General features: G+C 36.3%; 3 protein-coding genes across 4 annotated transcripts; 2 read left to right on the forward strand and 1 right to left on the reverse strand.

The window, feature by feature from the left end:
* On the forward strand, nt 1-2184 carry LOC145217436 (methylosome subunit pICln-like). The gene is made up of 7 exons (XM_080084699.1): nt 1-23; nt 82-285; nt 364-451; nt 664-805; nt 1056-1229; nt 1803-1871; nt 1957-2184. Exons 2-7 carry the CDS (start codon nt 176-178, stop codon nt 2040-2042), a joined length of 669 nt encoding a protein of 222 aa, XP_079940825.1. The 5' UTR covers nt 1-23; nt 82-175; the 3' UTR covers nt 2043-2184.
* On the reverse strand, nt 1645-3975 carry LOC145217437 (COP9 signalosome complex subunit 9-like). Of its 2 annotated transcripts, none has more exons than XM_080084700.1 (2): nt 3692-3759; nt 1645-2890 (listed from the first exon to the last, which is right to left on the reverse strand). In XM_080084700.1, exon 2 carries the CDS (start codon nt 2839-2841, stop codon nt 2203-2205), a length of 639 nt encoding a protein of 212 aa, XP_079940826.1. In that variant the 5' UTR covers nt 2842-2890; nt 3692-3759; the 3' UTR covers nt 1645-2202. The 2 variants fall into 2 exon arrangements, with proteins under 2 accessions (XP_079940826.1, XP_079940827.1); XM_080084701.1 differs by having other exon boundaries at nt 2781-2890; nt 3692-3975.
* A 1104-nt stretch (nt 3976-5079) lies between these two features.
* LOC145219822 (uncharacterized) lies at nt 5080-11700 on the forward strand. The gene is made up of 9 exons (XM_080087128.1): nt 5080-5158; nt 5808-6083; nt 6516-6629; nt 7470-7583; nt 7919-8032; nt 8400-8642; nt 9129-9242; nt 10513-10629; nt 11330-11700. The coding sequence occupies exons 1-9, from the start codon at nt 5086-5088 to the stop codon at nt 11698-11700; spliced, it is 1536 nt and encodes a 511-aa protein (XP_079943254.1). The 5' UTR covers nt 5080-5085.
* Nucleotides 11701-20887: the final 9187 nt, after the last annotated feature.

The raw sequence follows: 20887 nt of genomic DNA on the forward strand, positions 1-20887 counted from the left end.
CTCGAATAATGCCCCAAGTTGAGGTTAGTAAACCTAAGACGTAAAAAAAACGAATAGACCACATGTTTGTAATTCTTTTAGATTGCTGCTTTCTTTTTGAGTAGTGTACTGTTTTCTGGAGAACTTAAAACTGGTTTTGAGAACATTTAAAGTTCAAAATATCAAGCAAAAGGTCATGTATGCGGTCCAAGCCCCAATTGCTGGCATTCAACACCATGAAAACAGATGTAAAGCAAATGTTAACGAGGACAGCTATGGAGAAGGTGATTTGTATGTTGCTGAGAGGTATATCATAGTAATGCATGCATACTGATTACAAGCTATTTAGTTTGCTGCTAAATTGAAATACTTAATTGCTTTTAGTGAGTTAATTTGGAGGAATGAATCTGGAAATGGTATTCGTTTACAGTACCCAGATATTGCAGTTCATGCAATTTCAAAAGATACCCAGGTATGTATTTATGTGGTACATTTGGTTGCACATGTTGTCCACAAACAGCTGTGTATTACTAAAACAACACATGCACAATGTTTGTGTGTGGCTGTGTGCTAAATACAGAAAAAATATTTAGTAGTTAGTGGTCTTATCTGTTAAAACCTGAACAGCTGAATTATTGTGAACACAAGAACAGGTTTTCTAAGTCAAATTTGCTTTTCTTCTAGGCATTTCCGGAGGAATGTCTATATGTTATGTACAACAGAAGCATTCTTAGCACCAGCACTGAATCGGCGGATACTGACAGCAATTCTGAATCTGATACAAACATCTCTGAAATTCGCTTTATACCACAGGACAAAAACCATTGTAAGTTTGGCATTTTCACTAACTAACATAGTTTTCCATATAAAGCAAGAAATACCTCAACATTGCATCTATAAAAGAATGTGTTTGATGCTCAAAAAAATTTATCAGACAATAATATCTTGTTTCGTTTAGCTAGTGTCTGCACACCCTAATTTGCAGAGCATCTCGATGTAATATTGCAATTAACCATCTCACTACATTCTACATACATAAGGTATAAGTTGCTGTTAAATTCACCTTTGTTTTTTAGTGGGCAAAATGTTTGATGCTATGAGTGATTGCCAGTGTCTGCATCCTGATGATGAGGACAGTGATTACTGTGGTGAAGAGGAGAATGATGAAGAATCAGAGGAATTTGAAGATGGTGCAGCTGGGGAGGGATTTTACACTGGAGAGGAGGGATTAAGTCACATGACTCCACAAGGTGAAGATACATTTAAGAAAGTAGATAATAAGACCTATAGGTTGGGTTATCAATCAGTCTTCACTAAACAGCTTTGTGATGCACGAAAAAAAAATCTTTAAATTATTTTTCTAGTATGGGTCCCTTGCTGAAGGGAACACATTTTAATATATATTTGTTTTTCTTCCCTACTGTTGTACTTTTACCATGAAATGTTTGATGCATGAAGATGAAAATTTTACAACTGATAAATATAGTCATGTATATGTACCAATATACAAACTTTTCAAAATAGGCTATAGTGTGCAACAGCAATATGTTTTAAGTCAGGGCTTCTCAAACTTTCTTGCTCTGCGACCTCAATTGTGAAAAGAAATTTCTATGTGACCCCTTGATGGGTATAGCGTATACACGTGAATGATGTTTGTACAATAAATTTACACACATACAGCATTTATTGTGACATGAAAAAAACGACCCCAATTTGGGCCGTGACCAACAGCTTGAGAAACCGTGTTCTTAGTCATCCTATTGGACAAAATCAGCACCTATCATATGCAGTAATAAACATAGTTTCTTTATGTGTTTTTACAGGGCTTGCAACCATGCAAAGACTGGAAGCAATGCTTGCACAACAACAAACCCCCACCAGCAACGGAGATGGTAATCACTTTTTTATAGAGCACAAATGAAAACATACATTTTAAACAGACAAGCAAACAAACAAAAAGTAACTTTATTTGTCTAGGTATTCCGAACGGAGTGGGTGGCTTACAAATAACAGATACTAATGGTGATATGGAAGGGCAGTTTGATGATGCAGATGGCCCTTGACAGTTCTGTTAAACTGAGAACGCTTTCACCAGTTTTGAGGGAGACAAAACCAGTACATTTCATCATTACAAAATGAAATGTCAATTGTTTTTTTTTACTGCTTTCCATACTTTGTAACAATAAACCAACCAAACTGCCACAATGTATTTGAACAATTTTATTACTTTCTAGCGCCTAGATTTGCAAGGTCATGAGCACATTTTAGGCATTCATCAGTTTCATCCACTTTCTGAAATGTTGTAAATACAGCCCTTAAATCTACTGCAAATGATTTCCACAGATCGAGATTCTTAACTTTCACACCTTTCTTTGTTAACCAGGTGTTGGTTTTCCATTTAAGTAACCGCTCATTGCAGCTGTTGATAACATACAACGAGTCTGAACGTAGACACAATGTTTGCAAGTTTAGTTGCTTTGCAAAGACCACAGCTGTATGTGCAGCTAAAATTTCTGACCGATTTGAGGTCAGATGCTTTTCTTTGATGAGGATAGCCATGTTTAGAGGATGGTTTTTGCCCCAGAAAACTCCAATACCAGCTTGTCGTCTGGGATCAACGACAAGATTATTATTTAAACAACAACCATCAGTGTAAACAACTACTCGATTCAGGTTATCTCTTGTAAATTCAAAGTCATGACCATCAACTGCACTTAAAGTGTCTTTAACATGTTGATGAACTTTAAATTCTTCAAAATGTTGAGCATTAGTGAAACCAGATGCAACAGTCTGGTGATGTCTGATGTGTTTGAGGCAATGTACATAAATATTTGTTGGTACAGATAGAATCCTTAACAACATGGTGATAAGGTTTAGTCTAAATCTTCATCATCAAACAAATCATCAAAATCTGAAAGAAATGTACGGTAGTGAATCATAGGTATGTACAAACTGACCTGAGCATTAAACTTGCATAATAATGCCCCGAAAGCAGTGTTCGACAGGGTACCCAAGAACAAAAAAATGCTTGTTTTTTTAATGCGTTAGATCAGGGGTGCACAACCTTTTCGCCATGATGGCTGCATCACAGATCTCTATTTCACCAGCGGCAGCCTACTGTTTGGTTTTGTTTCAAAATTACTGATGTAAAGAAATTGGCTATATATACCATCTAAAGTCACCTCCATAGCCAAGATTAATTTCTAACTTGATGCACAGATTCAGCTGATCAGTCTTAACTGTTCATGACATCATAATTTATATTGTGACACTTGTGTTATCTGTTTTTTTTTTGCATATTTGCACACAATGAGCGTACAAAAAGTCGGACGCATATGGCTACTAGGCTGGTAATACTCTTTCCAGTTCCACAAAATCTATTTAAGAGCAGTTTGAAAATCAAAATAGATACCATGGCTGAAAATACACATATTTTGATAATTATGTTCATGGCCACACAAACTCGTCTCTGTGGCCACATGTGGCAGTACTGCCGCAAGTTGTGCACCCCTGTGTTAGATGGTGGAAAAATGTGTATTTCTGGGGCCTGTACAGCCTAACTCCATAACATAACTGTTTAAGCAAACTCGGTAAAAGATAGGAAGAAATTTTGCGTGGGAAATGGAGTATAAAACTTTCCTCAAATTAAAAACAGAACTTTTTTTGATGACCTCATTGTCAAGTTGTTTTACAAACAATTCTCAAAACTTACTATTATAGTAGTCTGAGTGCACAGCTTTTTCATTTGCAGCAATATCCATCATTTGCACAGAAGTGGTTCCTACGGATGCTTCATCTCCGTCATAAGTTCTATCAGGAAACATTTCATCAGCAACGATTGAACTGCTGGCTGGTTTCATTGTATAGTTTACCCCGGACATCAATCCAAAAATTTAGGTTTAAACATTAATACGTTTTCAAAATCTGTACACATAGATAATATTTTTTTTAGTAGTTGCACTGTCACAACTTGGCGTTTCTCTATCAGTGGCAGATTGCAATAACAAATCGTCTTTTAGCAGGCTAACAATTTTACTCTTGCGGTTTCCAAAGATCCGTAGAAGTTGCATTTGTGTCATTGGACTTTAGTACAAGCTTAAAATCTCCCGCATGAAACTAAAATATACGAATACAATTTTTTGAAAGACGTTAAACGTTTGCTGGCATTGTTTTTTTTTAAGTTCCAAGTATTAAATACAATAAAACGACAATATTTTTGCTTTTGTTCATCTGTAAAAATGCACTTTTTGCAGTAAAGTAGGGGATCCATCATCGTGTATTTTACAATTGTTTTGTAGTATCTCATTCCCACCATAGTTTTTACCAAAGTCTAAATAAAATGCAAGTTGTCCAACCTATTGTTATGCAATAAAGCCTATGGAGCCATTTTGTGTCCAAAATGACACAGCACGGAAAGAAAAATAACACATAAATCGTCTGATTTTTACAAACTGGAGAGCTTAGACCTGAATTTGATTCGCCAAATTGAATGAAAATTTCGGGTTCTAACATTTCAACGCAATATTAAAAGCTAAATTGCTGTTTTTCATGTAAATTTGGCCGCTTAATTTTTATGTAAACTTTAAATATTTGCGTTCAGTGAGCATTATCATGCTCAAATGTTAGAACCCAAACATTTTATTCGATTTGGCCCATCAAATTCGCGTTAAAGCCCACCAGTTGGTAAAAATCAGACAATTTATGTGCTTTTCCCGGCATCCATGCGGCTCTATCGCGTAACGATGGGTTGGACTACTTGTGTTTTATATATACTTTGGTCTTTACATGCCTAAAGACTATGCTCCCAAGCTGTCTACGATATGCAGCACTTGCAGAAATTTCACATAACAAATCTTTTTCTTCGGAAATTCTTCCCACAATTTGATGTTATTATACATTACACTGGTGATTTCCACATTTTAAATAAACGCGGTGTGGAAAGTACAAACAATTGGGCGATAAAAACAGACTGATCAATTGGCGACCACTTTCCGATCGTTTGTTGTCGTTGTTTGATTTCTTCCGCCACAAGCAACCTGCTTTACAAAATGACCGTTGGCATTATGTGAAATGTTTGCTGTAGGCCTAATGTACTGTGAAGTTAAAATGTCTACTGTTCAGTTAGTTTTTCTGATAGTAACAACTTTGTTTGTCGGCAGCCAAATATGTAGAGCCGAAAGTAAGTGATATTTTTATTTATTTACATTGATGTATACTTTTGTAGTTAAGCATTTTTAGCACTATCTGACCTCTGACAAAAAATAAGAAACATAGTAATAAAACTCCGAATGATAATATAGATCTTTTGAAGCGTTTCAAGGTGTTAATGTAAAAGGTGACAACACATTAAACCACACCCGACGCAATTAAACGAAACATGCATTATCCCATCAAATGAACTACAGAGATAGCATGTGACGCAACGTTGATCCATTATAGGACCATTTATCTGACGAACGATACCTTGAAGTAATACACCTAAACTAAACGCCTAAGCCTACACAACATAGGGTATTCGGATTGTATAAAGCAAAAACGGATAGCGGAATGCAGGCAGAAACTAAATAATGATTTCAACATCTAAATAATGATTTCAACATCTGAATAATAATTTCAAAGCAGTTTCAAGTAACGGAAGTGTATTTTTTGTGAATAATTTGTGCTTCAAAGTTAGCTGTAACAGTGTAGGCCTACGTAAAACATACCATATGAAAATGAAGCATTATTTGACTTCCCAGATTGTCCGCTTGTGTTAAAGGCCCGTATGATACTTTTTTAGTTTTACAATTGATAATTCGAATGCTCATTCAACATTTTTGTGTTTCTAGAACTACGAGGCCAAGCGACCATTATCAACCACAAACCACATGTTAAACCAGCGCCCAATGGAATGATAAAAAATGTTACATATGACAGATGTTTGGTTGTCAGAGCCAGAAGCATCAGGCTAAAACTGATAAGTATGGGGCATTTTCACGATTCGTTTGCAGTCCATGTTCATTCCATACATGACTGGGGTTTTTCACTTGTGGTGGAAAGAATTGATAACTACAAACGAGGAGAAGCATACACGATATTTAAAGTGAAGTGGATAGCTGCGTTTGGTAAGCACAAAAGGAAAGTTAATAGCAACTTATACCCGTGGCAGTGATGTCAACAAAACAGATCTTTGGGTGGGGCCGTTAATGTACACGATATGCCTTGGAGATCACTTTTACTCTTGACGTTAAATTTCTAAATAACTTAAAAGTTTAATATTCTTCAGAATATTTTCAAGTCTGTCTCCCCAAACAGTTGGGTTATAGTTTCGATTGGCGAAAGAATGCATAGTGACACAATTATAATTGTGTATACACTATAACATAGACCTTAACTTGAGACATCAGGCGTCACTTTTGAACGATTTTAAAAGTCCCGCAGCTGGACTGTAAATAAGATTCCATTTGAACGTTGAAGTTATGTGATCAAAGTATATTTTTCATACTTGCAACCTAAAAAATATAGATCCAGTTTAAATTCTTAAATCAAAATTTCAGATGCTGAAAACTTTACAACGTCGCCTTGTCGACACGGTGAAAGTTGTGTGAATAGCGAGCAAGGACAACAGTGTGATTGTGACAAACGACACGGCGGAAGGTATTGCGAAATTGGTGAGTTTTTGAACACAACCTTCACGTGCAATATAAAACTCAAACAGGTTTCAGATGTCAGTGCAGAAGCGTAAATAATGATATTCGGATATTGCTCACTGACACTGTTAATTGTCGGTCATGCCATAAACATATGTATTAAGTCGAATTCATGCACCTATAAAACGGGAATAGTTCGGTCAGTTGAGTAATACTATAGTGTATAGGCCTACCATATTTTCATCACCAAAAAGGAGGACGCACATTTCCGACAAAGAATATTAACACTTACTTTTGTGCCCAGGAAAATGAGAACACAAGATATTTGACGAATTTTACACAGTCAATTATTATGGTCTAATTTGGATGAAAAATTACTATAAATTGTTAATTTCAATTAACAATGACCACCACTCACACTCTGGCCGTTTTTAAAGGCACAATTGTTATTTAGCTATTTAGCAAATATAGAAAATTCAAAATAGAGCATTTGGGCATTTTTTATTGTCCCTGGAGGACAACTTGCTTTTTGTCAAAAAAGGAGGACATGTCCTCCAAAAAGAGGACGTATGGTAGGCCTACTATAGTGAATCTATTGAGCATGGTTTGGTTCTGATACCACTAAATTCGTTACGACACTTCGTCAAAGTAGAAGATGCACAAAATAAGTAAGCAAAAAAAACTAGGAGCAAATAAGACAACAGTTGGTGCTTCCACCTAAATTGGACCCGTGAGCGCTTTTGTTTAATGCAAAAAATTCAAGATTCGAGGCAATGTTCCACTGAATCTAATATTTGTTGCGTCACTGAGTAAAATATTCTTAGTTGGTGAAGTCTTAGTATTTTTTAAACCCTTTTGCAGATTTGGTTTACTGTCCCTCTAACCCTTGTGCTAACAACGGAACTTGTATTGAACAAGCAAACGGATTCATTTGCACATGCCTTGATCAATTTACGGGAACCACCTGCACAACAAGTAAGTCAACAATACGTTGTTTATGTTACACGGACAAATAAATTTTGTACTTTTATCCTAAACCCCAGTTCATTTTCCCAAAGCTAAGAATTAGTTTCAACATAAATCAGAAGGCCATGAAAAAGGTTTAATGGATTTTATGTGTCTGGTAAATGTTGACAAATAAGATGCCTGAAAGTATCAAGGCTCACTGCTTATATTTTTAAACGTATGGGAAGTTTCTGATTTTATCCGATTTTAAAAACTTATACGTAGGCTACTAACAGCGGCGACTTGACCTATTTTAAACTTGGTTTCGCGACACTTTTGTTTTCTAAATCGCACTTTTTATTTAGAAATACCGCAATGTCCATCTTCGCCTTGTCAGAACAGAGGATTTTGTGTTGAGACTGAAGTGTCGTACGAATGCGAATGCAGAAGCGGCTTCGGTGGCAAAAACTGCGAATTATGTAATAATCAACTGTTTTATATTTTCCATTCTATAGAATATACAAATTCATTAAGCTAAACGAGTATAACCTAAACTATAATATAAAATGATTTCAAGCAAAATGGTGAAAATAACGGCCCAAATAGACGTATAAAAACGACATGCTTTATTTTTCGTGAGGGCCACATCAGAAGGATTTCCAAACACAACTTGACTGGTTTTTGCTATAAAATAGCAGAATTTTAAACTATTTATCGTCGACTAAACCGACTATTGAAAGTGCATGTTTTTTCTTTTCTGCATATTGTAAACTGATAAAGACAGTATTTTGAAAAACAACAAACGGCTGCATCATATTAAGATTAAAATCCAACCATTTTATACAGATGCATACAGTGAGTCCAGGACTTTTACGTACAGGCCCCGTAACGCGGGATACATTAGCGAAGACATTCTATTCACTACCTGCTTCAACGAAATGCCGTCAGGGTATGAGGTTAAACTGTATGATAGCAACCAAACATTACACCCTGTCACCGCTGTATCCAACTATGGCAAATATGGATTCACTGTCTACGCTTATGCAGCTAGTCCAGGGGATTGGATAATACTGTACAAAGCACTATTTAGTAAGTATGTGTGAATTTTAATGTGCAACACAGACTCAATATAGGATTACCCAAAGTAACTTAACGTTTATGTTACCCCACATAAAGTGAGTACTTTTCGACTTGAAAAAAAAAAACGGTTTAAGTCGGGTCATATTTTGCGGACCTGCTTCTATCGAACTAACGACCGAGCCGTTTATACATTCGGATTTACGTCTGTAGACTTTGTGTAATTGGTATAAAAACTGGAAGAAACAAGTGAATTATACGGATTAGGATCCAAGTGTCACTATAAAGCATCAAGCCAAAAATAATGAGTAATTTGCAGACAAGCCTTTTAACAGTGCAGCTGGTGACAAGACATATGCGTACTGGCAAGTGTAGCCATCGAATGGCACTGCGGTTTGTTGGGAGTATCAGACTAAAAGTCAAACCTAACCATATATGTTCGACTTTCGAACACAAGGATGGCTTATATGTACTGTAATGGCGTGTTTTTTTTTACAGAAAACAAGAACTTTAGTGATAATCCATGCAAAAACGGAGGAAGGTGTACAGTCGAAGAGCGCAAACAGATTTGTGAGTGCCATGAAGGATTTTACGGACAGTTCTGTGAAAATGGTAGGTGTCAAACACTAGTGTTTAGCATTCAGCTTGTTTAAAATATTCCCTGAAATCCTATTCAAAGCGTTAATTCTATCGTCACACGCTTGCGAAGCATTTGCTTGTTGTAAAGAATTAGACAGACCATATAGGACAGTGGTCGCGAACTTTTTGCACCGAGAATAGCCATGTCGGAATAGCTTTTCACTTCCGCGGTTTTATTATGGTTTTAAGCCTTTAAAATTTGGCTTTTGATCAGGTTTTCTCATCATTAGGCTACATTTTGGCATCAGCGCAAAAAAGGAACGAGTAATTGATTATAAACACTTATATTGGAAAAATAGAAAAACCTAACGCGAGACGGTCAGCCATTTTAATGCATTTCTTTGGGACACTTAAAGCACTTGAGACCAAGTTATAACAGAGTTAGGCTACTTATAATCACGAGTATGTAGTTCTTTGTCAGGCGAAGACTTACCATTTCAGGGTTGTAAATCGGGTCGGGCTAATGTTCTAAAAAACGGGTTTGTTTCGGGCCTGACTTCACACACTGTGGCAGTATTAAAAAAATTAGGTAGCTAATTGCTGGATCTGACCTCATGCCCAACAATCCTAAAACGTCTTGTTTAAGGTCATTTTCTATTGTGTTTGTTGTTGTCTGACTTAGTAGTGTTTCCAACCTTTATCGACGAATTCTTCTCCTAATGTGTCCATTTACAAACCACATGTACAAGTTAAAGTGAATTCCTTCCCGTTAGGGAACAACTGTCGTAGAGGCTTCTATGTGTAGGCAAAGTTTCGGGCCTAAATGGGTTCCCAAAAATGATTCGGTTTCATACCCGGTAATTAAGAACGAATATATCCGCGTACAGATAAAGCGTGGTAAATAAAAGATTTGTTCCACGCATAAAGTAAAATTTTCCCATGAAACTTTTGTAAGGGGGAAGCGGGTTGGATGATTTTGCTTGACGTGCCGGATCCGACAAGCGGGCCGTATGTTGTCTATCTCTAGGGGGTAAAATTAAACCATTTCAACCGGTCGTTCTGGTTTAATGATTAGGTGTGTAAACGCAAAAGCGATACGTTAGGTTGTTCTAGAAAGACAGTGAATAAAACAAATTACATAAAGTACATTTTCAAGTTTTAGTTTTGTTGGAAGAAATGTAGGAACTTTGTCCAAACTGCTATCGGTACACTTTATGTGGACAAAGGGTCCAATCAATCACTCTCACTGGAAAACAGCAAAAACTCTTTGTTCAAAACATAAATGTCTTACCTTATTTGCTAGTTAAAATTTCGTGCGATGTTATACTTTGTCAAAATGGCGGAACATGCCAAAATTCCGGAGATACTGGCTTTAAATGCAATTGTCAAGGAGGGTTTGTGGGAGCAACCTGCCAAACAAGTAAGAATATTTATATTTAATGTTATCTAACTTGGTTGTAGGAAGCTTAGGGTTGACTGTATTTAATTAATTCCAATCTATTCTCTAAGCCTAGATATAGGCTAAACATAGATGACTAGCAGGGAACAGCCCTGAAGCGTCGATGGCGTAGCCTACTTGAGCTTCTGTATGAGTGTGCCGTGATCTTCAGGGCTAATCCCAGCTTTGCATCTATGTCTCAACTGATTACTGGTCGATCTGGCGATCCCCTACTGCGAAGCTAAGATGTACAGCATACGGCGCAGAAAACAGTGCTGTAATGCAAATTTCGGCGGTTTCTCCACTGAGCCTGTGTAGCTCAGTTGGTAGAGCGCAAGTTCCGAAAAGGGGTTCGAATCCCACGGCAGGCTAGATTTTTCTAGCCATATGGTGAATGCTTGGTGGCCGGCTGATTCGGTATTACGCCTTTAATAGGCCTGGCGTACTATGATGGACATATGGTGCATATGTTCTTGTTTGCAACCTTTTTTATATCTTCGCCAAGCAGCAGTTGTTTCATAAACTGACGTTTATGTTTTCATAAACGTTTATGTTTCCTAAACGTTGTAAAACGCATGGATTGTTTCGTACTTACATCTTGTCATAAACATCAAAAGATACAGGTTACTTAGTTAATAAAATATTGTGCAATTAATCGTAATATGGATGTTGTCTTTTGAAGAAAAGATCAACGGTTCAATTGCTGTCAAGAATAAAATATTCTGCACCGACCGTCAACAATTTGATGTGGTATATGACGAATGTCACGCTCAAAACGCAAGTAAAATTCGAGTCAGATTTCCCACAAGTTTAACTCCTTGGTCACCTAAAGCGCCGACGGTTCACAAACTAGAGATTTCGAAATGGGGATTTACTGTTGAGATTGTGGAACCTATTGGAATCGGTGTTTGGAACAGGCGCGATACCTACATGAAATGGATCGCATATTTTGGTTGGATATTTTTGTCTTGGGGTGACGAACTAACCAGTGGTTCTCAAGTAGTAGTCCATGATGACTTTTTAAATAGTCCACTCTATTCGGTGATCAATTAATGCATATGGTTAAATGTTAGCTGTCAAGAATTATTTGGCACTTCTTGAAAATTGTTTTCACATAAATATATTTTAAGTCAAATTGCTGATTGTTTATGAATACTTTACTTAATATCGAAAATGCACTGGACCACATTCTTTATGTTGGGGTGGTCCGTGGCCTGAAACGAGTTGAGAACCACTGTACTTCAGTCTGTACATTATTACACTTTAAATATGTGAATCATACCGATTACCAAATGTAACTCGATATGGTGCGAGTGGAAAAGGTTAAGAAACAAAAGCAGAACTTTACGCCAATCTAGGTTAATGTCTTTATCAAATGTGGGAAAAAATCGCTTTTAGGATCGATGTAGCGCTAGTAATCCAAGTTTTAAACCTGTTGCTTTTATTTGATCTTACAGATGCAGATTCGTACGATGATAAAGTTTGTTTGAATGGTGGATTTTGTCACAACACTCGCATTGGTCAACAATGTCACTGCTTGGACGGATTTACTGGAGAACGTTGTGAGACTAGTAAGTTCAGAAATAATAACAATAGACACCCAAGTTATAAGTTTATAACATTCATAAAACACCAAAAAGTTTCCTGAAAAATTATTGACACATATACGTACGCACTTTGACTTTGGTAAGGTGGTAAAAACTAAAAACGACTTTTCTGTATTTTAGTTTTGGAGGAAGTCCACTGAACCACACAACTATTGACCGGTCGTCTCTTCATACCAACTGTCTTTTACGAAGACTACTTTGTTTTAAACATTAACTTGCCAAAAAAATGTATTCTTCGCATTGATAATCAAATTTACTGTGTTGACAATAAAACACCCATATTATATCAATGATTGGAAGTCGTGTAAAACGCGAGTTTATTGACCCATTTATTCATAGGAAGAGGGACACTTGTAAAATATTGTAAGCCTATATGAGTTTGATAAGACATACCAGTCTAATTTTTGTTGGTTAACACGAGACTATTCATAGGTAAAATGATAAGCAGTTTTATGGATATGAAGATACTTCATGCGAAAATTGTAGTAGTGCAGACTTTTAAACGCGCTGTCGGTTAAAGCTATGCGAATTGGGGTAAGGGTTTGTAATTAAATTAACACTACAATCTGGTCTTGTTTATCTTTGTCGGGGCTTATATTGTCAAATCTCACAAACCATGCGGTATTTAGTAAGCAACAGGGAGCAGGAATAGTACAACCATGTTTCAAACAATACACACACACAGCATTGGGTCTGAGAGTAGCCTAACCGACTTTAATTCTCGTTTTAAGTCATCGTTTTTTTTTTTCAACACAATACTTCACGTAATTTAGACTGGATGGAATGAAGTGTTTTTATTCTTGCAAACCCAATAGGTTCGCTGTTTATCTCCAGGAGGCCATATATTAAACTTTTGTTCTTACTACAGCACAGTATACACATTTACCGTTTCCCATCAGGGCTTCAAGTCAAAAAGTTGACAAACAAATACATGATTTGACATACGAACAAATTACAAACTGTTGCATTTTACACTTTTATACTGCTGTGTTGTGAATCAGTTTGTATAAATTTGTTTTAATAAAAATTAACATTTTGACATGCTCAGTAAAATACGCAGAAAACTTTCTCAGGAAAAGTTGTGAGGTGGGAAATTTTCTTCAATTTAAAGACAGAAATTTTTTCGATGACGTCATTTCTATTTTTTGTGAAGATTTTATTAGTGTTTGTCGTAACAATTGTTAGTTCTAAGTTGCTTTACAAACATATCCCAAAACTTACTATTATAGTAGTCTGAGTGCACAGCTTTTTCATTTGGTTCCTTCTGATGCTTCTTCTCCATCATAAGTTCTATCAGGAAACATTTCATTAGCAACGATTGAACTGCTGGCTGATTTCATTGTATAGTTTACCCAGGACATTAATGCAAAAAAAATTATGTTTAAACATCCATAGGTTTTTAATATCTGTACACATATATAATTTGTTAGCAGTTGCACTGGCACAACTTGGCGTTTCTCTACCAGATTACAATAAGAATCGCACTTCAGCAGACTGACGTCTTTTGCGGTTTCCAAATATCCGTTGCATTTGTGTCATTGGACTTTTATACTGGCTTCAAGTCGTCCGCATGGAACAAAAATATACGAACACATGTGTTCACCACGTTATATTTTTTAAAAGACGTTAAACCGTTACTGGAATTGTTTTTGGAAAATTGTGTGTTTTAAGTTGAGAGTATTAAATACAATAAAACGATGATATTTTTGCTTCGGCACTTTTTGTAGGGGGTCCACCATCGAGTTTTTTTGTAATTGTTTTGCAGTATACTATACACTCTTTCAATTGTACAAAGTACTGTTGTTCACACAATCACGCAACCCTCGATAATGTTTACCAAGCTGCCTACGATATGTAGCACTTGCAGAAATTTCACATTACAAAACTTTTTCTTCGGAAATTCTTTCCACAATTTGATAGTATTATACATTACACTGGTGATTTCCACTTTTTAATTAAACGGGGTGTGGAAAGTACAAACGAGTGGGCGATAAAAACAGGCTGATCGATTGGTGACCACTTTCCGCCAAACAATCACGGTTTGATTTCTTCCGCCACAAGCAACCTGCTTTGCAAAATGACCGTTGGCATTATCTGAAATGTTTGCTGTAATGTGCTGTGAAGTTAAAATGTCTTCTGTTCAGTTAGTTTTTCTGATAGTAACAACTTTGTTTGTCGGTAGCCAAATATGTAGAGCCGAAAGTAAGTGATATTTTTATTTATTTACATTGATGTATACTTTTGTAGCTGGAGCATTTTAGCGCTATTTGACTTCTGACAAAAACTAAGAAACATAAAAATTTAATGAAAATAAAGCATTAATTGACTTCCCCGATTGTCCGTTTGTGTTAAAGGCCTGTATGATCCTTTTTTATTTAACATTTTTGTGTTTCTAGAACTACGAGGCCAAGTGACCATTATCAACCACAAACCACATATTAAACCAGCGCCCAATGGAATGATAAAAAATGTTACATATGACAGATGTTTGGTTGTCAGACCCACAAACATTAAGCTAAGACTCATAAATATTGGGCCATTTCACGATACGTTTGCAGTCCGTGTTCATTCCATACATGACTGGGGTTTTTCATTTGTTGTGGAAAGAATTGATAACTTTAAACGAGGAGCTGGAATGACGGTATTTAAAGTGAAGTGGATTGCTGCGTTTGGTAAGCATACGAGGAAAGTTATGTGCAACTTACCCGTGGTGTCAACAAAATAGATCTTCGGGCGGGGCCGGTAATGTACACGATATGCCATTGAGATCACTTTTATCCTTAAAGTTACATTTCTAAATATCTTAAAAGTTTAATATTCCTCAAAATATTTCTGATTCTATGTGATGTCTCCCTAAATAGTTGAGTTGATTTCGCCTGATGAAAGAACACATAGCGACACACAATTACACTTAGATATAGGCCTTAACTTTAAATACATCAGACGTCATTTAGAAACGATTTTAAAAGTCTAGCCGCAGGACTGTAAATAAGATTTCCTTTTTATGTTGAAGTTATGTGATCAAAGTATATTTTTCATACTTGGCACCTAGAAAATACAGATCCAGTTTAAATTATTAAATCAAAAATTCAGATGCTGAAAACTTTACAACGTCGCCTTGTCGACACAGTGAAAGTTGCGTAAATAGCGAGCAAGGACAACAGTGTGAGTGTGACAAACGACACGGCGGAAGGTTTTGCGAAGTTGGTGAGTTTTCTAACACGACAGACCACGTCTAAAAGAAATTGCATCAAGTTTTGGACGCCAGTGCAGCAAGTTTGACGTTAAACGTATCTAATGCGTTGATAATTATATTTGGTAAATGCTCGCTTAAACTGTAGCCTACTATTGTTTTGGTCATGTTATAAATGTATGTATTAATATTACGTCGGATTGATGTACCTATTAAAAAAACGGGTAATTATTCGGCCAGTTGAGTAATGTGGTCAAATCGTTTTAAAACTTCGTTAAAGTATATGATGCACAAAATATGTGAGTATAAAACTGGGAGCAAAAACAACGATTGTTGTTTGATGGAGAAATTTTAAGATTCGAGTGAAAATACCGGAAAATAAACGTTCGTCTCACTGGGTGAAATAGTCTTAGTTGGTTAAGTATGAATTTTTACCTTCTTGCAGATTTGGTTTACTGTCTCTCCAACCCGTGTGCCAACAACGGAACTTGCATTGAACAGGCAAACGGATTCATTTGCACATGCCTTGATCAATTTACGGGAACCACCTGCACAACAAGTAAGTCAACAATACGTTGTTTATGTTACACGGAAAAATTAAATGTGTACTTCTTTTATCCTAAACCCTATTCATTTTCTAATGCCAAAAATTGGTTTCAACAAGCAAGTGTTTTTTATTCAAGTGGGCATCATCAGTCGCTCTGCAAAACCAAAGTGTATGTGTAAAAAAACAAAATCAAGTAAATAAACCAACACACAAAAAAGATTCTTTTTACAGAGAGACTGATAATGCCACATGGGTGAAATATGTAGACCTGTCGTTTTAAGATTATCGGTTGACTGATTCTGAGTTAGAAGGACTGTCGCTTCGTCAATTATTCTTACATGAATCACAAAGCCATGAAATTGGCATAGCTGATTGTGGTGTCATTTTTTTATGTGTCTGGTAAATGTGGAAAATAAAATATCTGAAAAAAAATAAATATAATATAGGTATTGGACTGCATAAATTTGTAAGTATATGAAAAAAAGTTCTGGTTTTATCCGATTTCTAAAAAGGATACGTACTCACAACGACAAACAAAGTTTGCGCGACCTGTTCGTTCGTTATCAGTTTTTCAGTTGTACGAAATAAGTTGTAGGAGTTCCCTTAATACCTGCAGGTACCGTATTTATTTTGACTGTATTTCGTAAGACCTATTTCAAATTTTATCATTTGGTTTTGCGTCACTTTTGCTTTCTAAATCGCACTTTTTGTTTAGAAATACCACAATGTCCATCTTCGCCTTGTCAAAACAGAGGATTTTGTGTTGAGACTGATGTGTCGTACGAATGCGAATGCAGAAGCGGCTTCGGTGGCAAAAACTGCGAATTGTGTAATAATCCAGTGTTTTATATTTTCCATCTTACAAATTCATTAACTTAAAAAGAGTAAAACCTAAACTGTAATGTAAAAATGATTTCAAGCATAATGGTGAAAATAACGGCCCCAAATAGACGTAAAAGCGACATGCTTTATTTTTCAAACGTGAAGGCCACATCAGAAGGATTTTAAACTCAATTTGACTGGTTATTGCTGCAAAATAGCATAATTTTAAACCATTTATTGTCGACTAAACCGACTATTGAAAGTGCAAATGTTTGGTTTTCTGCATATTCTGAAAACATCGTATTGTGATTAAAAATCGACCGTTTTTTACACAGATGCATACAGTGAGTCCAGGACTTTTACGTACAAGCCCCGTAAAACGGGACACATTCGAGAACACATTCTATTCACTACCTGCTTCAACGAAAAGCCGTCAGGGTATGAGGTTAAACTGTATGATAGCAACCAAACATTACACCCTGTCACCGCTGTGTCCAACTATGGTAAATATGGATTCACTGTCTACGCTTATGCAGATAGTCCAGGAGATTGGATATTACTATACAAAGGATTATTTAGTAAGTATGTGTGTATTTTTATGTGTTACACAGACTCATTATAGGATTAACCAGAGTAACCTTTCTGTTTCCCCACATAAAGTGAGTACTTTTGGACTTGGAAAAAAGGTCGGGTCATATTTTGCGGACCGTTTTTTATTGAATTAAGGGCCGAGCATAATTCACATTCGGATTTACGTCAGTAGACTTTGTGTAATTTGTATAAAAACTGATGTACCGACTATTTGGTTTGCCGAATTTATTCGGCCCAATCGGCCATTTTAACAAAGATTCGGTTTCGGCCGAATAATCTGTTGCGATTCGGCCGAAACCGAATCTTTTACGAACACAAATTGAAAGTGTAAAACGTGTCTTTCCAGCCTTATAAGGTACCGCACATCTTTACAACTACGCCTTAACTAAAATCGCGTCAAGATTTACAATTTTGATTAATGTCTTATTGTTTTTCGAACTCCAGACAACAAATCAGTAATTGGCAAGCTGGCTATCATGCATAAGGCAAAAGTATTACGAAACACAAGTATTCTAAACTGTTCGCCTGGTTAAAAAAACGTATGTTTTCATAGTAAACGCGTAGCATACGACTTCGCGTGACGTCATAAAATGATTCGGTCGATTCGGCCGAATTTATTCGGTAAAAGTGCCGAATATTCGGTTCCAGCCGAATCGAAAATTAGCCGATTCGGTACATCCCTAATAAAAACTGCAAGATACAAATGAATTATACGGATAAATCCATGTGTCACTATAACAGCATAAAACCAATAAATAATAAGTTGCAGACAAGACTAAAAGGTTTTAACAGTGTAGCTGGTGACAATACATAGGCTGTACTGGCAAGTGTAGCCATCTAATGGCACTCGGTTTGTTGGGAGTATTAGACTAAAACCCAAGTCTAACCGTTTATGTTCGATTTTCGAACACAAGTATGGCTTAAATGTACTATAATAGCATTTTTTTTCTTTTTTTATAGAGAACAGTAACTTTAGTGGCAATCGATGCAAAAACGGAGGAAGATGTACCTTCGAAGAGCGCGAACAGATTTGTGAGTGTCAAGGCGGCTTTTACGGACAGTTCTGTGAAAATGGTAGGTGTCAAACACAAATATGTTTTGTCCTGAAATGGTTCAGTTTTAAATTTCGGGCCCGTTAACTTAGTCCAAACTGCTTTAAATTTTATGTAGGCTAACGGTCCAATTCATCACTGTCATTAGAAAACAGTAAACCTTTTCTGTTCATAACATAAATGTCTTATCTGATTTACCAGTTAAAATTTCGTGCGGTGATGGACTTTGTCAAAATGGCGGAACATGTCGAAATTCCGGAGATACTGGCTTTAAATGTAATTGTCAAGGAGGGTTTGTGGGAGCAACCTGCCAAACAAGTAAGAATATTAATACTTAATGTTATCTAACTTGGTTAAAGAAAGCTGAGGGCTTGACAGCGCAACTAAGTTAATTTTACTCTAATGTCTAGGCCTAGATATAGGCTATACGTTTCTGCAGGTAATAACATTGAGAAAGAGCAGTAATTCTTGTTTGCAACCTTTTTTATATGATTGTCAAGTTGCAAGTGTTGTTTCATAATTGTAATTGTTTTGTACTAATATTTTGTCACGAACATTAAGAAGATACAGGCTACTCAGTTAATAAAAATGATAATAATACGGATGTTATCTTTTGAAGAAAAGATCAACGGTTCAATAGCTGTCAAGAATCAAATATTCTGCACCGACCGTCAACAATTTGATGTGGTATATGACGAATGTTACGCTCAAAACGCAAGCAAAATTCGAGTTAGATTTCCCACCAGATTTAATCCTTGGGCAGCTAAAGCGGCGAAGGTTAACAAACTGGAGATTTTCCAATGGGGATTTACTGTGGAGATTCTGGAAACTACTGGAATCGGTGTTTGGAACAGTCTCGATGCCTACATAAAATGGATCGCATATTTTGGTTGGACATTTTTGTTTTTGGGTGACCACTAAACTAGTGGTTGTCAAGTGGTGGTCAAAATTCTTAAAGTTACGAAATTCTTTAAAATACCTTACATTGCACCAAACAACAAAGCATGGAACTCCTATTCATGTACTTTAGTCAGTACATCCGTTTTTAAAAAAATACGTTTCGGGGGCTTGAACCGCTGGGTCATTCGGGGTCAAACTTCAGGGGGATCAATTTTGGATCAATAATTACCATCAGTCCAAATTTAATTGAATTTGAAGCACTCCTTCTCGACCAAACGCGTATAACAATCCAGCGTTAGACAGATAAAAACGGACAAAAGCAATATGTGTCCCCTTCAGGGAAGGGGACCCATAAATATTAAAAAAGCTAATTATTACATGTAAATGATGTCAACAAAACCGATCACCAAATGTAACTCGGCTGATATGGAGTGAGTGAAAAATGCAAAAAAACGCCAATGTAGGTTAATGTCTGTATTAAGTCTGGGAAAAGATTTGCTTTTTGGACTGATGTGCGCTAGTTTCGTAAATACCAATTTCAAACGGTTGCTTTTGTTTGACAGATGCGGACTCGTTCCATGATAAAGTTTGTTTGAACGGTGGATTTTGCCACAACACTCGCATTGGTCAACAATGTCACTGCTTGGACGGATTTACAGGAGAACGTTGTGAGACTAGTAAGTTCAGAAACAAAAACAACACACACCTAAGTTATAAGTTTGCAGCATTCGTAAACCACCAAAAAGTTTCCTGAAAAACATTGACACATGTGACTTGTAAGGTGGTAAAAACTAAAAACGACTTTTCTGTATTTTAGTTCTGGAGGAAGTTCACTGAACAACACAAATATTGTCCGGACGTCTCTTCATACCAACTGTTTATTACGAAGACTATTTTGTTTTAAACATTAACTTGCCAAAAAAAATATATTCCTCATCGATAAGCATGATTTACTGTGTTGACAATAAAACACCCATATTACATCAATGATTTGCAGTCTTGTAAAACACGAGTTTATTGACCCATTTATTCATTGGAAGAGGAACACTTGTAAAATATTGTATACGAGTCGGATAAGACACACGTGTCTACTTTTTGTTCGTAAATACGCGCTTATTCAAACGTAAAATGATAAGCAGTTTTAATAGATATGAACATACTTTATGCGAAAATTATCATACTACAAACTGTTAAACTGACTATTAAAACTATTTGCATTGGTGTAAGGTTTTGTAATTGAATTCAATCTGGTCTTGCTTAACCTTGTCGGGGCTTATATTTTCAAATCTCACAAATAATGCGGTGTTCAGTAGGGTGGAGCAGAAATACCACAACCGTGTTTAAAACAGTAAACATACAACCTTGGGTCTGTCTTCAAACCAATTCTGCATCTAAGTCGCCGTTCTTTTGATTTTTTCACAAAACACGGAAATTAGACTGCATGGAACAAAGTGTTTTTATGTTTGCAAACCCACAGGGTTCGCTGTATCTCCAGGAGGCTACATATTAAATATTTGCAGTACGTTTA

This window comes from Phallusia mammillata, chromosome 3 (assembly GCF_965637545.1).
Source record: "Phallusia mammillata chromosome 3, kaPhaMamm4.hap1.1, whole genome shotgun sequence".
Classification (NCBI taxonomy): Eukaryota; Metazoa; Chordata; class Ascidiacea; order Phlebobranchia; family Ascidiidae; genus Phallusia; species Phallusia mammillata.

What these genes read in the sequence shown, in the direction of transcription:
- LOC145217436 (XM_080084699.1), top strand. Translation starts at nt 176, where the DNA reads ATGTATGCGGTCCAAGCCCCAATTGCTGGCATTCAACACCATGAAAAC. An exon ending in GATTTGTATGTTGCTGAGAG is followed by an intron (nt 286 to 363) that starts GTATATCATAGT and finishes AATTGCTTTTAG; the next exon opens with TGAGTTAATTTGGAGGAATG. An exon ending in CAATTTCAAAAGATACCCAG is followed by an intron (nt 452 to 663) that starts GTATGTATTTAT and finishes CTTTTCTTCTAG; the next exon opens with GCATTTCCGGAGGAATGTCT.
- LOC145217437 (XM_080084700.1), bottom strand. Translation starts at nt 2,841, where the DNA reads ATGTTGTTAAGGATTCTATCTGTACCAACAAATATTTATGTACATTGC.
- LOC145219822 (XM_080087128.1), top strand. Translation starts at nt 5,086, where the DNA reads ATGTCTACTGTTCAGTTAGTTTTTCTGATAGTAACAACTTTGTTTGTC. An exon ending in GGGAACCACCTGCACAACAA is followed by an intron (nt 7,584 to 7,918) that starts GTAAGTCAACAA and finishes CTTTTTATTTAG; the next exon opens with AAATACCGCAATGTCCATCT. An exon ending in TGGCAAAAACTGCGAATTAT is followed by an intron (nt 8,033 to 8,399) that starts GTAATAATCAAC and finishes CATTTTATACAG; the next exon opens with ATGCATACAGTGAGTCCAGG.